Source organism: Coenobita brevimanus, chromosome 52, assembly GCF_032717465.1.
Source record: "Coenobita brevimanus isolate Jiangsu-jjx chromosome 52, ASM3271746v2, whole genome shotgun sequence".
NCBI lineage: Eukaryota > Metazoa > Arthropoda > Malacostraca > Decapoda > Coenobitidae > Coenobita > Coenobita brevimanus.
Window position 1 is genome coordinate 2,385,294 of NC_137005.1, and position 18,318 is coordinate 2,403,611.

Below are 18,318 nucleotides of genomic sequence, written 5' to 3' on the forward strand. Positions count from 1 at the left end.
CGTGTGACTGGCTTAGCAAGCAGAACTGAAGGAAGTGTTATTTCACCCACAACTGACATGCCGTTGTATATGGGGGCGACACGAAAAAAAAAAAGGGGGGGGGGGAAGGTGGATGATGATTGATGCACATGCTTGTGAGGGCATTGCTAATGGTAGTCAGTCAGTGGTGAGTCTCACACACAGTGAATGTGCGATGCAGGAGCATACTGTATTCAGGGGCTACAGCAAAGATGTGATGCCTGGCGGAACACGAAAAATTGCAGACAAGGAGTGACTACATGGAAGGATTATGAATGTAGGTGGAAAGAAAAAGGTCCTCACTTGGTTAGCTGATGCAGTACAATCATTTTAGCATCAGCAAGCAGATTCTTTTCGCCAATTCAGGTAGGATGATTAACACCGATCATGAAGTCGGAGGTGAAGGAGTGCATGGAGAAGGATGGAAGTTAGTTGTTGCAGCATGCGCATGGGAGGAGGGTGAAGACGTAATGGAACAGCGTGGCAGTGGGAGGCGAAAGAGTAAATAAGTGGAGCGTCAGTGGTATGAGTAATGAGGGAGGAGGTTGGTGGAACAAATCAGAGAGCAGCAAAAATACTAAAAGCAGTGTGGGCATCAAGGAGAGGCTGGGGTACTTCGAGGTTATTGCACTGTGACAAACTGCTGGTTTCAGAGGAGAAAGGTCATCCTCAAACTGTTTTAATCCCACTCCAAAGCGTATGCGAGGAGTGGAACATGGCACACCGTCTTTCGACAGGGAAGAGAGGAGAAAATTCGGAGAGAAAGCGTTCCATAGAAACGGGAGCATCCAATTACAGAATATTGCTTTAGGCATTTCTTGGGTATTCTTACGGAATTCTTGAGAGCTACCTGTGGTATCAAATGCGTTTGCTGTGAGCCTCAAGGTTTCTTAGAGTCAGCTGCTGTTGAGTGGTGCTGCAGAGTTATGTTGTGCTTGTTGATGGCGGCCCAGCGTCCTTATATGCTGATCTGTGGGTGTGGAGGCTGAACATCCCGCTCACAGATATTATGTTCCTGCTCGCCCTTACTGTTGGGTGTTGGGTCAGTGTGTTAAGCCACGAGGATGGCTGGGCCTTGACAAGATGAACACACGTGGACTTTCTAGCTACATAACAGTTTACGGTATTACGCGTTAATCATGATCCCTTTCCTCCAGAACTGAACAGGATAATGTGACAAGCATTATGCGTCAATTAGTAGCAGAAAACAACAACAAGATCTTCCAGTACCATGAGCTCTCACACCGTCACATAATCAAACAAGTGTAAGCAGCTGGCTTTTCAGACAGGGCTGAAGGTTGCAAAGGTCTAGCTTTTTTCACCGCTACTTCTAATACAGACTTTTAGTGAATGCATTATGTGATCGACAGGGAAATGATCATCCTCTTATTGGCAAAGAATCGTCTACATTGCCAGTGAACATGACGCTACACGTACCATGGCCTCGAAAATGTGAAGACAAACTAAACGTAGCTACCCAGACTCAACCCAGTGAACCTAATCAGCCTGTTAGCATCTTCAGTCCAGTGACATGTTTTACCAATTTATTCTTGCTGCCTCCATAAGCTTTTATTCAGCTTGGATAGACCTCGAGTTGGGAGGGAATAAATGAAGATTATATCCAACCTTCCCAGCCCGAAAAAATAAAGTCTCCAGAGCTAAATATCTTGCCTGGAAGAAGCATGAATAAAATGAAGAAAACGTCTATGGATGGAGGAGTTTTTAATGTAACTATGACCCAACCCCACTGGAACCATGGTACCAAAATTATGACCTAATACGATACCTCAACCTGACAGAACTGTGAACTAATGGCCCTGTTAGCCTGTTTTTACCACCATGTTATAAATTTCCTCGTGTTGTGAGAAACTGTGTACATATCCATCAAGGGGTTTCAGTAGAGTTGGGTCAGCATTATATCTCCTGGCGAGGTTAGATCATGATGCTGAGGAGGAACGCCTTCACGTCGTGGTGCTGGTGTAATCCAGACTGTTCTTTTGCCTGGTTATACAAACATCCCTCAGCTTCCTCGCAATCCCACCAAAGGAGGTTGGTGGACTGCAGAAGGAGGCAACTTTAGCCTGCAGTCCATTGGGTTCACTTCCAAATGAGCGTGGGGTCACAGCAATAAGAACAACGGCTGGTTAGGTCCATTTAATTGGTTTGGGGTGCCTCTTACCACCTGCAGCAGGCACCGTGGCCAGGTATGTTTCCGGTGTCACATGGACGAAGCTCGTGTATGTATAAAGTACCCAGTGCACAAAGTTCCCTGTATGGGGATATGGTATATGGTAATTTGTGCATCAAGTTCGTACATGCATAAAGTACCTTACGCACAACGTAATCTGTACCACACCCCTATCTTCTGGCATGCACTATTAAATAGGCGACTTCCTTTGACGGACAAAGAGACAACGTGTGTGCTAAAATCAAATCATCCCTCTGTCTATTGTAGGAAATAACCAAATTTAGGCTATAAGCCCAACGACCAGAGATGTGGTACGGAGTACATTACTGCATAGGGTACTTTGTGAATGCACAAACTTAGTACATGTGGCACCAGTACAACCACGAGCAAAATTCCGCGACAATCCACGACCAGCATTGTGTCCTGCCGTCCACGTTTCTCATTCCTTCCCAAGCAGCTGAGAACATCCCTACTTCCGATGCTCCTGTGTTGTGCGCTTGTTGCTGTCACATAAAAATACTTCCATTGCCACAGCCGGCAGAGAAATGTCGGCGAACATGTGCTCATGGCTGTACCTTACTTTCTAGCTGAGAAAGAACGACTTTTAAAATTACAGAAAACTACAAAGACGATAACTATACAGACAGTCGATTACATGTACAGTACAGGTATTTGCCACACCGATGAACTCCTTAAATCTGGTGGTACTTTTTAATCTATTCTCGCTACATCAAGACAGCAGCTTATATTTTCATCTGGTTGGGTTACATCAAGCCTTCATTAACCTCTTGCACTCTGAGTTCCGTCCTAACTTGAATAAAATCGTTCTGTAGTAGCCTGAGTGTGGTGGATGTGCCGTCAGGAAAAGTTACGGATTCTTAAGCACGGCGCAGTCTGTATCGAAAGACCCGTCGCCTCCCCTGCTTCTGTCTCCACTGACTTCGAAAAATCAGTCAAGGAAGTCCGCAGCGACCGACACTGATGAATATATTTGGCTTTGGATCAGTGTCATTAGTGCAGATGGCTGTGGTTTTACGAGCCTCGTTTTCCAAGTCCGTGGAGAAAGAGGTAGGAAAGGTGATAGGATTTTTAGTGCTAATTTTAAATCACTAGGTACAAAAAAGTCTCCGAAGCTGATGAGAGAACGGCCCGCAAGAAAAATTCCTCAGCTGATGACAAGTCGGTGCTCTCAGTGGTGTGGTGTAGGCGGCATCAGGAGGCTGAAGTCTTAGGTGTTCTCCGGCATAGTGCAGTTGACTTCCGTTTGCTGAGGTGTTTCTGACAACCCAAACTGAAGGGCGATCACCAAGTACGTCACCACGGAACTCGCAACCTGAAAAGGGAGGACGTTAATAAGCATTTCATCCCTCCCCCATACAAACAGACAGACAAACAAGCCAACAAACGAGCACATAAACATCTCAGACACACACAAACGATCTTTAACCCACTGTTCCGAAAATATAATTTCATCCATGGTTAACCTTAAACCCTTCCAATAAATTTGATCCAGATCGAGTCAAACGTATTTGAGGTAAAGCACCGAACCTTTGACCTTACCCTGTGACCTTTGCCTTTGACCTACTGTTCTTAAAATCACCTCATACTCTTCATACTTTCCAATGCCTCAAACCTTCCACCATCTTTTTCGACCAAGACTCAAGCACCTGTTCCTCTGATGACCCTTCACTCCTTATACCATACTTGTTAAAGTTCCACTCAGTATTTTTTTTACGAACTAAAGGACGACGGGTAGATGAATTAGACCATGCATATACTGTAACCTCTTAGTGCTTTTGCTGGACGGTGTAAAAATCCTCTGTTCGGTGCTAGCCAACAACCTGTCTCTATTACTTCCTTATTTTCAGCAGGCAGCCAAGGTAATAATACGGTATTCCTCTTGTACTTCCCCACCTGTAACACTAATTGACGAGGTGCAGGCGTAGACGTTTCCTATGATAGCTAATTGATAAAACTAATTGACGAGGGGAGTGTGGGGTCGTTTATTGTATCTTGTGGGGTATTGATTATCATGACAATTACCGCCACGGGAGCTACGGGTAACGGGTAGGGGCGTCAGTCATCACACAATACACCTGTCTGTTGCATAAAACTACTGTACTGGTGGTTGAAAAATGACGATGTACTGCAGACTTATCAAACACGCCAATCTTTTTTCTTGAGTTTAATTATGGTCTGTATTCCCGCTAGTTTAGAAAATTTCGTAACACCTCTCCTTCACCCATTTTTTTTTCTCCTGCTAGGCCTTAACCCCATCACCCAGGTTACTTATTTTGCATTTATTGTTGCTATGACCAATTTTTCAGTTCTGAGGGGGATTAGCGAAGTGGAGAGGTGAGTTATAGCATTCTTTTACTCCTTCCTTGCTAGATATCATTCCAGATTTAATAAAATCATATGGAGATAGCAAATATAAACCAAAGCAACTGTGTACATCGCCTACCTGACCTGCGTCGCGCCATGAAACCGTCAAAGAAGAGCAATGAAACAAATAGTGAAACTAAATGGGTGACAAGACTGGAACTTTTGTGAGTGGTAGGGTTGGGCAGGAAAGTATGCCCTATGAAAATGGGTGGTTTGAGTGCAATGAATATTATTTCAGCTTATCCTTCAACGCTGCAAGTTTTATGGAAGTACAAAAATGGGCATAAGGAAAAAAGAAATGAGTGGAGTGACCTGAATTTTGGTGGGGGTGGATGGTGAGGGTCCATGCGAGTATCTCCAGTGAAAATGGGTGTTGTAGAATTTAAGGTTTGAGTGTAGTGAGGGTTTATTTCAAAATTTTCTTCCATAACAATGAGGACGAAGTCAGCTCGCACGGCTCTGATATACCTGGTGTTTTGTGAGGCAGGTAATAACGCGATATCACAGCGAAAAGGTCAGAATCCTGTGTTTCCGATGCAGTCTGTGTTGATAAAGACATAAACAGTGTGCAGGAAAGGTGTCATATACAGGTAGTGTGTCAGATAAAAAGTAAATAACTGAGAACGTGTTGTTACGGAAATCTCGTTTGCCAATAAGAATACGACTCTGAGAAATAACTCTGAATAAACAACTGGATTGTAAGTTATTGTAAGTTACCACTGAGAAATTGGCCTGAAAAGTACTAGACATTATAAAAGAATAGCGATTTAACTCTTCTCTTACCAGTTGGAAACTCGGCTATGACAGGATTTTGAAAATATTAAAGTTTTACCCATCAGAAACGACTACTAACCCTCTCACGGTCGGGGTAACTCTTAATATTTTACTTCCAGCTAACGATAGACAGTTTCAGTCAGCTGAGAGCGAGGCACAAGACTGATAACACAAGCCCTCTCATGGTCGGGAGAACATTAGGAGTCTGTTCCAGTTAATTATAGCTTTTTTTTTTTTTTTTTTTTTTTTTTTTTTTTTTTTAAGGTAGGTCAGATATAGTCCTTGAGGGTACTAAAGTAGGAAAAAAAATGATGAAAACACTTATCTTGACCCTGGGGAAAGGACTACTAAAGAAACCAGTAAATAAATAAATAGAAATAAATAGTTCTTCCACCAGGTAATAGATGTTGAGTGTTATGGTGTGGAAAGTCATGGAGCGAGCGGAACGTATTCAAGTGGAGTAAATTTAGACGGAAATGTGTAAAGCATAATATTCTTCAGAGTCACCACTTTCCACCATAGTTTTACCTTTTGCTTTGCGTGTAGTGTTTATTGTTTTGTTGTTTGCTTTCCACAGATATCAAAGAGGCAAACTGGGACTTGCTACTTGCGCCAAAGCCCTAATTCGCGCCCCTTACGTGTGACGACAGAGGTACCATGCATCACAAAAAAAATAATGATAATAATAATAATAATAATAATCGGTCACACACATTCATAAAACTTATTTCTGAACCAATTTTAATCTTTTCGGTGGCAAATGATCCAAATCCTATCAAATCCTATGTTTTTAAAAATCCCCAATCAACTACACTAGGCAAAGCAGAAATCCTTGCTTCAGTAAATCCACCGCTATGACAGTTTTCATAATGCTTTTGGCTGATGAATTTTAGTGAATTTTACAGAAGATATATTTCATTTGGCCATATTTTTTCATGGGATTTTAAAAAATGTAGAGTTTATACATGTAAGTTCAAACACACACACACACACACACACACACACACACACACACACACACACACACACACACACACACACACACACACACACACACACACGATTCGAGGCTGTCTCACTTTAATCCCCACTCCCTCGCTCGTTTCGCTCGCTCGCTGGAACTGTCACCACTGAAACTCTTATGTGCCGTATTTTCGCTGACGCTGAAAGGCTCGTAACACTTCTTACTTAGCGACTTATTTTACATATTACACACACTACTATCCCCTCAAGTGTCGTGTATATTAATTTCAGTATAGTTATGGTCGCCATGTCTTATCACTGAGCCGCCATATTTAGTGAAGTTAAGGAAGTAATGAGAATCTTGAAAAACTGAAAATTTCTGTCGAGGGTGAATAGAATGAACACTGCCTCCGAAAAATTACCCTTACTTTCTAAATCCTGAAGACGATTTTATACTCCTTTTGGCAGACTTTTGAAACTAGGGGGATTAGTTGTACATTAGATTAACCCTTCCATTACTAGACTTCCTCCCTAGATTAATTTAACTCCTGTGATGGTGTACTAATAAAATAAATATAATATCTACTACTACTACTGCCAGACGCCATAATCCCATAAGGAGGGGCCATTTGACTTTGAGTTATTTATTTTACGGGGAGGGGCACTAACCCTCCACCAACCCACTTGTTGACATGTAGGAAACATCTATTGTTTGGTTATATGGTTATCACCCAGCGTTGTAAATGGTTTCTTGGCTTACAGGAAACCATTTGGCTTGTCACTCAATGTAAAGCCACCTGTAAAGGGAAGAAAAGTAATAAAGTGACAGGAAAGATGGGAGAAATAGGAAGAGAGGAGGGCAGGCACAGAAAAAGAATGATAAAGGCTAAGTAAGAAGTAGGTAGCACTACTTCAAGTGAGTGGATGATGGTCGCCACCACCTACCACAAAAAATAATATGAACATGATTAATAAGGCACTGAATGGAGGGATTATATGCCTTTTTATCACTACAAATTAAAGCTTCATCTTATCGGCATGGACTGACCTGAGGAAACTGCGGCCTCCCCTTCCCCTTTCAGTAATTTAGAGCTTCCTTCGCCTGCTAGAGAGTGGGGAGGGGTAGAGAGCAGGAGGTGAAGTGAGCAGGAAAAGGAAGAGTGAGAGAGAGAGGGAAATGAGAAGATAAACTGAGAGCGAGAAAGCAGAAAGATGTTAGAGAGACAGACAGACAGACAGACAGACAGAGACAGAGAGACAGACAGACAGACAGACAGAGACAGAGACAGACAGACAGACAGAGACAGAGACAGAGACAGACAGACAGACAGACAGACAGACAAAGCAAACAGAACGCAAACAAAAAAGTTCATCAAAGGCAAACATGTTAATATACAAAATCAGTCGCTGACGAAGAGGCCCTACGAAATCCCCAGAAACGCTCCGAACAATACCACTGAGATCTGGACCCACCGAGAGGATGATGTGCCTGTCGAGGGTGAAGAGTCGACACACCAGGAATTTGGCTCCAGTCGACAGGATCCTCTCCACGTCACGCAACCCAGTCTTGAGGGAGAGAGATGTCGAATTATAACTCAAGCTTACGATGATTGCCCTGTTGTAATTAAGCTTTGTACACTACTAAATGATGTAATTAAGCTTTGTACACTACTAAATGACGTAATTAAGCTTTGTACACTGCTATAATGACCTGTTGTAACTGAGCTTTTTCTAATGTAATGACTCGTAACTAAGCTTTGTACACTACCTTAATAATCTGTCGTAAGTCTCTCTCTCTCTCTCTCTCTCTCTCTCTCTCTCTCTCTCTCTCTCTCTATCTGGCACTCACCTCTGTGTGTGTGCACGTGTCATGTGAAGCCAGCATCCCCCTCACCAGACGTAGACACTTTTCACGCTGACAAAATAATAATAATAATAATAATAATAATAATAATAATAAGAGGACAAGGGATAAGTAAACTGGGAATCGGTATCGTAAAACATGTGAAAAGCACGTGAAGAGGGGAATCTACTTTTATATAGATTTTTATGTACCGAGAGAGAGAGAGAGAGAGAGAGAGAGAGAGAGAGAGAGAGAGAGAGAGAGAGAGAGGCTGATATATTAGGTATGTGAGAGACCAGCAGCTTTTCTGAGGGAAGGGATTTGTGGGGGAGGGACTTGTAGACAATGTATAATTTTATGAACCATGAGAAGGGCAAAGGATGAAAATTAAAGGTATGCATTTTGGTAGGTGTTGCTGATACTCGTACATGTGATAGATGGAAGGTTTTTGACGAGCTAAGTTTTTTTTTTTTTTTTTTTAACAGATGGGTAGGATATGCATGCAATGGGAAAGGAGAGTGAATGTTTTCAGGCGAAGGCAGGGTTAGAGGCATACAGCAGTTGTGCAGTATTCCCATGGCTCTTCAGTCTCTTCACACGGGTGCTGGTGTGAATGGCAGATGCTTAAGTAAGGGGGAGAGGGTTGAGAGCTAACCAAGACGTGCTAAGATGTTAAGGGCATACACAGGAAATGGGTGATGGGAAGGAGGCATGCTGAGTAGGAGGAGAGACATGAAGTGGGGAGGGGTGGATAGAAGGATGGAATGTGGGAGGCTTTATTCACGCCGTCTAGGATGAGGGAGACAAAACTTAAGTGGGTGGCAACACGTTAACATAACCTGCTTGTAAAGAGGATGTTGGAAATAGCGGATCTGACTATATATATATATTTAAATTAGCCTTGGTGTGGATCATTTATAAACGCATACTTAGAGAGTAGCTGTGTAATGCGTGCGCGAGTCTTTTCTATCCTGCTTTCCTTCACTACGTTACCGAGGTAGCCGTGTGTGTGTGTGTGTGTGTGTGTGTGTGTGTGTGTGTGTGTGTGTGTGTGTGTGTGTGTGTGTGTGTGTGTGGGTGGGTGTGTGTGTGGGTGTGGGGGTGGGTGGGGGTGGGTGTAAGCATGGAGGAAATATCACTACTTCAGAGGGGAAAGGGAAGGCGCTAGGTACCTTGTAAACATCTCCTTAGGGTAAAGAAATGTGGCCAAGCAAATCACATCATTACCAACTATGTGCCCAGTCATTGTTATGTGTACAGACTGTGTTGTTATGACTGTACTCACTCATTGTTAAGAATTACCACAGGGAAGCATCTGTGGACAGAGAACAGTAAGCCTTGTTTCAGATTAAGAATACTAGCCAGCAGGAGAGAGTGAGAAGTAGAAAGGATGAAAATTAGGCCAACTTATGCCCCCGACTGGATAATCCATTCTGGTACTTACCTGGGAGGAGAGACAGTCCGGGACAAAGGTAATCTGTATAACGCTGAGGATTTTTGTGGTGATGTAGGCGACGTAGTAGGTGTCCAACCGATGTGATCTGAAGAACAAAAAAGATGGGGTAGACGTGTTTTGACTGCACAAGGCTCATTAACCCTATCAGGCTCCCATAATTTACTCTCAGATTAATAAAATTGTCTTAACGTTATCTGAGTAAAATCGTCAACCCGAAGACACCATTTAAGTCTTGCTATCTCCACACGATTTATTTTCAGCTTTGGAGAGACTTGCCAAACTGGAAGGTTTAAATATAGCCTTCATTAAGCCACTGACTGCAAGAGGTCTGCCCTTAGTGAAACAGAATCGACTGATGACATAAAAAAAAAAAAAAAGGAAAGGAAAATGATGTTCTTGGGCTGAGGGTGTTAAGGCAGATTATTATTATTATTATTATTATTATTTTTGTCTTACTCATCCCTTAAAAGACAATCCCCAGGAATCGACGGTACAGCCAGCAACCATAACCCATTCACCGCTCATGCCTCTCGTTGCATTCACCCACACTTGAAATATGACGCACTAGACTAAGGAGCACGCTATCACTTGTCTGTGGGTTATTCTGCAGCTTTGTCCACTGTCTCATTCAGGCATCCGTGTCACTCCAGAAATGAGAAAAAGAGGCAGGACGGGTGAACGAACTTTTTATGTGACTGTACATCCAAGGACTATAGTAGCCGCAGCGAGAAATGAACGCTGTGGTGGGGCAGCCGGTCATCCGGGGATTCCCCCACTGTAGCCATGTCTACATGTCACCGACCATCGGCCACCGCTGCAGCCCCGCTCCATGATCCTTACCCTGTGTCTCTGGCTTTCCCTTTCTCTCTCGGTTTTTATATAAACTGGTGTATTTCCGAAACTAATTATGAAATTATTATGACTTTTGTTCCACACCACCTTTGAGGTAAAAATCAAGGAGAGTTTTCTGTATAAAGGTTTCCCCCCCCTCCTAAATGTGGCATATGAGCGGGGGAGTGCGGCCTTGCCGATACCTCCGCCTGACCTATAATTATACACTCGCCAGAACTGACCTGCCCTCAGACAAGGGGGGGGAAACCTTTATACAGAAAACTCTCCTTGATTTTTACCTCAGTGGTGGTGTGGAACAAAAGTCATAATAATTTCATAATTAGTTTCGGAAATACAGCAGTTTATATAGAAACTGAGAGAGAAAGAGAAAGCCAGAGACACAGGGTAAGGATCATGGAGCGGGGCTGCAGCGGTGGCCGATGGTCGGTGACATCCTACCTCTATGGTCGGTGACATGTAGATATGGCTACAGTGGGGGAATCCCCGGATGACCGGCTGCCCCACCACAGCGTTCATTTCTCGCTGCGGCTACTATAGGCACTTTGATCTTGGAAGGAGAGGCCACGCATAGATAACCTCCATGTCCTGTCCTCAGTTCCTCCTCAGGCTGCGCTTCCTCCATCCCACACCTCTCTCCCCACCCCGTCTTTCCACCATGTCCTTGAACTTTCTCTCCCCCTCTCTCCTTTCGCTACACTCTCCTTCTTAATCAGAGTCTCCATTCACTCGCATGGCCAAATCATCCCGGGGTACCTCTGGCACTTTCCAACACTCTCACATTAGTACAAAAACGCTTCTCAACTCCTTCATTTATCACTGTTTCACCACGTAACTCCACATACTCCTCTCAGATAACTCATTTTCACTCCCTTCACTCTCGACTTGTGTCCTTCCAACAAAGTCCAAATTTCACGTCCATTCGTTAGTGTTAAGATCATAATACTGTCATGTAATAACTTCTTCACCTTCAAGCTCTTCTTCCCACTCCTTGTCATAGCCCTCGGTGTACCATTCCTGCAGCCTTCCTTCCTTGTTGTTCTCTTTCTCAAGATTTTCATCCTCTAAGCTTTCATCCTTACTCATCTCCTTTCCTAGATACTTTAAAACGCTCAGGATCTCCATTTCCCGACAATTTGGCCTCGCCACTCATTCCGTAATATTAATTCCTTTTAAAAATCAGAACTTACCCTTTGCTACATTCATATTCAAATTCCGTTTCTTACGCACACCTCCAACGTAATTCAACAAACCCTGCAACTCACATTCTTTTCCAGTCAACAGCTACACTCAGTTTCTATACCCTACCCTTTCTTACGAGGGACACTGTAACATCCAATATCCTACTTTTTATTTCTTTTATATCTCCATTCTTATGTACACTAAAAAAAAAAGAAAAAACATGGGGACGTAATAGACCCTTGTTCGAATCCATTGCTGAAGTAAAAGAGCTCACTTATTTCATCTTCCATATACACTGCATCAGTAACCTAGGAGAGGATATTAAGCAGTCTAAAGGCAAGCTAAATCCCCGAGGAAGATGTATTAAGAGTGATTCTTAAAGGAACGGGAATACAAAGGATAATAAACTTTTTTTTAGGAAAACTAAATCCCTAAGGAATTGGTGTTACGAGAGATCCCGAAATGAATGAGACAACAGAAGGTTATTTAGCTTTTTTGTGCAAAATAAGTCGCCAAGAAAAAGGTAGTACGACCCTTTAATGAACAAGAATATGGTTCCAGGTTCACGGGTAAAATGGACCATACCTGAGATTTGTAATGGTGAGGTAGAGCATGACGGTGGCGTTGACGGTGGATGCCAGGAGTATCATGGCCGCTGGTGGCCCCGCGTACTGCACCACGTCCACCACGATGTCATCCAGGGCCAGCAGACGACGTGACACCCGGCACCGCACCACCTCGCCCACAACACCACCACCACTACCCTCTTGTTCCTCCACGGCCTTTGGATTATAGAATAGAAAGCCTGAATATAGAAGGTCAACTTTATTTAGGCCGTGTTTAGAACTATGATAACCTGCACCGAACACCCTCGTTAACACCACGACCATTAGACGCTTGTTCCTCCACGGGCATAGTAGGCTAGGTTAGCTTTATTACAATTTAGTCAGTGTTTGTTATGACACCCGACACCGCATACCCTTAGCCACGTTATCGCCACTGTTCCTCTCTTCTGGCTCCTACACAGAATTGGGATTATGAAAGATGTGGATATAATAGACCAGTTTTAGAAAAATTTAGGCCGTGCTTGCAGTTATGACACCCGGAATCGCACACCCTCACCCACACCGCCATAATTGCCTTGTTGCTACTCCAAGGATTTAAGATTTATAATGGCGAAAATCTCTGCCAAAGATGAGATGTATTTTAAGGGCAGTAATTCCTTAACGTTTTCCGTGAGTTGCCACCAACACCATGTCGTTCTTCAGGCTCTACACTCTCGGTCTTGTGGCTGCAACTTTTAATTCTTCCTGCTCATTCACGGTATTCGATTGTGATGATGGAAATTTAGGTGTAAAAGGTCAACTTCATAATTATTTAGGCAATGTTTAGAACTATTAGAGACGATGTTAGTCATGAAATCACTCTACTACCACATTAACCTAATATTCAGCTTATAACTCATATCGTTCAGGGACTGAATAATAGTATAGGATTGTTTCCATCCGAGCAAGGGAGAGAGATTATGGAATAGGTATTAGGAATAGGAGGAGATACATGGGCACGATCTTTTCCTTGAGATGTATAGCCTGCTAGAAAAAGTCTTCGGATTTAGACAAGGGAAAGGAGTTACATGCTGCTTTCACAGATCAGGAGGGACCATATGACAGAGCAGATATACAAAGAATGAGGAAGACGCTGCAGTGTTAATAATACCGGTAAAGCATGCAGAGGACCGGTTAATTACGTTCCAATATGGTCAAATGCCTTTGTTGTTGTTATAATCATCATCATCATTATTATTATTATCATTATTATTATTATTATTATAATTATCATCAGGTGGTAGGTGGGGGCGCTCACTATCCATTCATTCGATGTAGTGCTGCTTTGGGTGTCTGCCCTTTCCTCTCTTCCTTCCTTCCTCTTCTGTCTTTCTTTCCTTCATTCTTTCTTCTTCCTTCTGCCCACGGGTGACTTTACACACCCTCTTCCGTCTTTCTTTCTTTCACTCTTTCCTCTTCCTTCTGCTTATGGGTGACTGTACAGAGAGTGACAAGCCAAATGGTTTCCTGTACACCAGGAAACCATTTACCATGCTGGGTGGTAACCATATAACCAAATTACGGCGCCTGGTGGTTTAGTGGGTAATTAAGGCGCTCAAGTCTGATGGAACCTGTGTTGGTTTATTTTCAAGAGGTGGTTGCAGTTTATTGCTCACGTAATGCCACTCAGGGATGAGTGAAGCTGGTCACTCTCATCTTAAATGTCAGGACCAACTTGTCTAGCCCCGAGCTGCTACGCTTCTCATGGGGCGACATAGGACTGGATGATGGAGGGATGGAGGGATTATTATTATCAACTCCAAACCCTTTAAAATTTAGAGTAAGTCACGTGGTTGATGGTGCGTCTATCGATATGGTAGATTTATACGAATCTCCATATCGCAGATGGCCCCTCGCACATGCTGGAACACTGTGGTCATCACTTCATCCTTGCCTGACCCTCAACCCTTCCCCCAAGTTTCATGGAAATCGTTTGAAAACTACCCTGTGACCTTGACCTATAAATTAAACGACTTAATCCTCACCCGACTCTTAACCCTGTCACCAAGTTTGGCTTAAATCGTACAAAAACTGGTTGAGCTGGACTTCTGTGATCTCCGTTTTTCATCTATTGTTCTCAAGTCGAATCAGATCATCTTTGTCTGACATTTAACCCTTCCACCAAATTCAGCTTAAATCGGACCAAAACTGAGTTGACCTTGGCCTCTGACCCTGACCTCTGACCAATTGTTCCCAAACTTGAATCACTTCACCTCGTCTCGGCCCTCAACCGTTCCACCTAGTTTAGTTCAAATTAGGCGATTTGTGTTTGAATTATGCTGTTCACACACACACACACACACACACACACACACACACACACACACACACACACACACACACACACACACACACACACACACACACCGATCAAAGCATAGTACCCTCTCCTGCTTCGAGAACGCGGGTGTAATAACTCCCTCGGGCACAAGGAATGGTAGTAAGTGTTGGCCTTGGGGATTGTGGTGTAAGGGGTTATGGAAGTTTTTGTCTCCCTTAGCTAATATATTGCACACATTACACCTCAGTATCCTCTTCTGTCATACTGATAGCAAGTATGTCGATTTTAGAACGATATCAGTAACATACAATAAATATTTAACTGTAACATGCCACGTAAGTCGCTAAGGAAGAGGTGTTACGAAGCCACCACTGTCATCCAACATACGGCCTTTGTTACTTGATGGCAGCTCTCTACTTTTCGCGAGCACATGCAGTGGCCTCTGTAAGACTCCTCGCTCTGAGGTTGTAACATAAAACCTCACTGTCGGTCTTCTTCTCTCATCCACACTCATACTCATTCATTCTTTCTACATGTCTTAACAACCTCATTCGTCTCTTTTGCATCACATCCCTCATACAACCAAAACAGTGCCAGATAATGATTTATTAAGTACTGATAGACTACGTAGTACATCATCCTTGATTTTAATATCATCATCCAGCTTTTTTTTTTTTCCCCCCCGCGTGCAGGTGGGATGAGGCAGTGTTTACAAACCACAGTAAAAAGTATGTTAGTGGGAGAACTAATCAACAGCATGCCCAGTGGAATGGGTCACACGCTTATTCATTCATCATTCAAGCCCACGGACTCCTGGCTCCACCTCATAGCTACACCTTTCCGCATACAGCTCTGTAATTACCTATTAGACAGAGTTAATCCGACGAAAGTGAAAAAAAAGGGTGCCAAACTCTTGTTATACACTCCTTGATACAAAACTCATCCAACCTGTTCGATTCTCCTTCTGTTCCCTAGCCTCGTCAGTTTCCTTACCTCTGTTTCAAACTCACTCATTTCCCATATGTCAATCCACCTACTTGGCCCACCACGCCTTCTCCCACGTCCAAACCCACTTATACTCTTTTCATCACCCTGTTTCTTCGGGAGTGCGGTATTCTGTCGACACACTCCACAACACACCTCTTGCATTGCACCATCATAACACAGACAATCCTTCAACATATCCTCCTGCGAAAAACCTTTGGGTGTGACCAGTTTGAAGTGACCGGTTTCCTGCGGTCCACTGGGTTCACGACCAGATGAGCCTGCAACAACAACGACGACGACAACAACAACAGCAACAACCCTATATACTCATTCTCTCCATATGACCATGCCATCTAAGTACATTCTCTTCATTGACCATACCATCTAAGCATATTCTCATCAGTCCTCTTGTTCACTAACTTCCTTACTCCACATTTTTCACGAATCGCATTATTTCTCATCCTGCCTACTCTCCGCACTGCACACACATTTACCAAAACCTCATCTCAACTGCTCTGTCTCTTGGCTTTTCGTTTTCATGTCGCACCACAGTCTGACACCCATATGTTAAAAACTTCACTTTGTATTGTTAGACGCAGGCTGATCACATCTAATAGCTAGAATGGCACTCAGTAGAGCGCATACCTCCGCCAACGCCCTATCTCGCAATGTTAAAGAAAGTGGACGAAAAATCCTGGATCGGCACCTTTATCCGGATTCGCACCAAAATATATTGGAGTGTATTCTGGGCCAAGGTCTATTCTTGTACCAAGTTTCGTGGAAATCCGTCTAGTAGTTTTTGTGTAATCTTGCTCACAGACCAACCAACAAACAAACAAACGGACAGGGGTGAAAACATAACCTCCTTGGCGGAGGTAATTATGTGCGTGTCGTAAATGGCCGCCAGAAATGAGAGGCCATGCTTTCACCTTCGTGCACTCAATTTTAATAATATGGGCGAGGTAGACTGATCAGGGAAGGCTTCATCTAACCTGCAGAGCAGCAGTGTGGTGAGAGTGTGGTAGGATCTTCCACTTAAGCGATGTCTTTGTTGAGAACCCGTTGACCCAGTTGGAGGTGAGGTGGTAAGGATGTGGCTGAGGCACAAGGACCTCCACGGCCTCTCTGATCTCCGTACTGACTATTTTCAGCACAAAGTAGAGGGATAGACCGAGGGCAAGAGTGGAGGTTTCAATGGCGATGTCACATGTTGTTGCTGGTAAATGGTAAAGTACCCCCGACTTGGTAAGTGGAGCTGCCAGCGTGCCTCTGAAGGAGGCGTATGTGGCGTAAGCGAGACTTGCTACCATCCCTGCCCCACAAACCAGTTGCATGGCATCATTCCTTTGTACCAGTGGCCTCCGTAGTCCAGCTCCAGCCTGGTCTAGTCGCCGTATGATGTTAGCTAATTTGCTGCTGTTAGTAGCAAGGTACGTAAAAAGAATGGCAGCAGTTATATACGACACGAAGTTTAGGATGTAGATGGTAATGGTCGATGTGATTCCCCTATTAAAATTCGGTGCGTTTATCACACAGCTGAGGGACAGGGTGACAAGGAACATGACCACCACCCACGACCACACCACAGCCACCACACTCTGCCGTAACACAAACTTGACCAACATGTCTTCTATTCCTTTCGTCTCCCATTTCCAGCGGTATGGAAAAGCCCCTATGATTCTGAAGAAGGCCAGTAACATGAAGAGCATGTTGGGACAGTGGCAAGTCATCCTCTGCAGTCCGTGTAGGTGATGTAAAAAGGACGATGATTAAAACAAGTAATGAGTCACAGCTGTTGAAGCACTGGTACCTCGTGGAAAATGGTATATCGTTCAGAGTACGAGCCGCAGTTTCAGAAACAATGAATTTTGGAGTAGGGTAGATGTGAGAGGCGGTGAATAAACTGTGTTCTGGTGGAGGGAGTTAAGCGCCACACTTTGTAGAATATGGTTGATATGAGAGGCGGTGAGTGAGTGGTTCTGTTGATGATGGTGGGAGTGTGAGTGGTATACTGACTCACTCACCTCCACCACCTGCCTATTCACAGCCACTCAGGGCCAGACTGAGTAGCTGATAGGGAGGTGATGAGGGAAATCATCGATCTTAGGTGTAAAAGTAAACATAGAGTCTTTGTTATACGCCGCTTTAGCACAATGTGGTTTGAGGTAGCAATCAATTGTCTTACAACCGTGTCGATTTTATCCTTACATCCCACAGCAGTACGACTTGAACAAGGAGCATTTTTAGACGGTAAAATCAACTTAGAGATGCAGTACTTGTAAGCTTTTGAAACTATCAACATCAGCATCTTAACACTTATTACATCCGTGTTTGCTGTGCGTGAGCGGTGTATGTTTTCGTTGATCGTGTGTGTTGAGGGGGGGGGGGGCAATAACTAAACCAGTTTTGATATGCTATGGACCAAACTTGGAAGTGTTAAAGGTCAGCCAAGGTGTTGACCTATATTTTTTTTTTAGAACAATAGGTCAAAATAATGTCAAGGTTACATGGCAGGGACATCTTAAGCAATTTTTATCTGATTTAGATCAAACTTTGTGGAAATGTTCAGGGTAAGGCGAGAATAAAGACTTAAGATTTTGAGAACAATTAAGCAAATGTTAACTTCACATGGAAAGATCAAATGTAAAGGTCCCAAAGCAAGATCAACTTAGGCAGTTTCCATTCGATTTAGACCAAACTTTGGGGGAGGGTACAGAGTATAGCAATGGTAAAGAGATCTGAGTTTCAGAACAAGCCAAAAAAGGTCAGGGTCACAGGACAGGGTCA

At 43.5% G+C, this 18,318-nt stretch overlaps 1 protein-coding gene across 1 annotated transcript; it reads right to left on the bottom strand.

Annotated features, from left to right (window-relative positions):
• Nucleotides 1-3,434: 3,434 nt before the first annotated feature.
• On the bottom strand, nucleotides 3,435-17,240 carry LOC145400436 (uncharacterized). The gene is made up of 6 exons (XM_080272949.1): nucleotides 16,524-17,240; nucleotides 12,244-12,440; nucleotides 9,616-9,712; nucleotides 8,178-8,243; nucleotides 7,802-7,894; nucleotides 3,435-3,539 (listed from the first exon to the last, which is right to left on the bottom strand). Exons 1-6 carry the CDS (start codon nucleotides 17,238-17,240, stop codon nucleotides 3,435-3,437), a joined length of 1,275 nt encoding a protein of 424 aa, XP_080129075.1.
• Nucleotides 17,241-18,318: the final 1,078 nt, after the last annotated feature.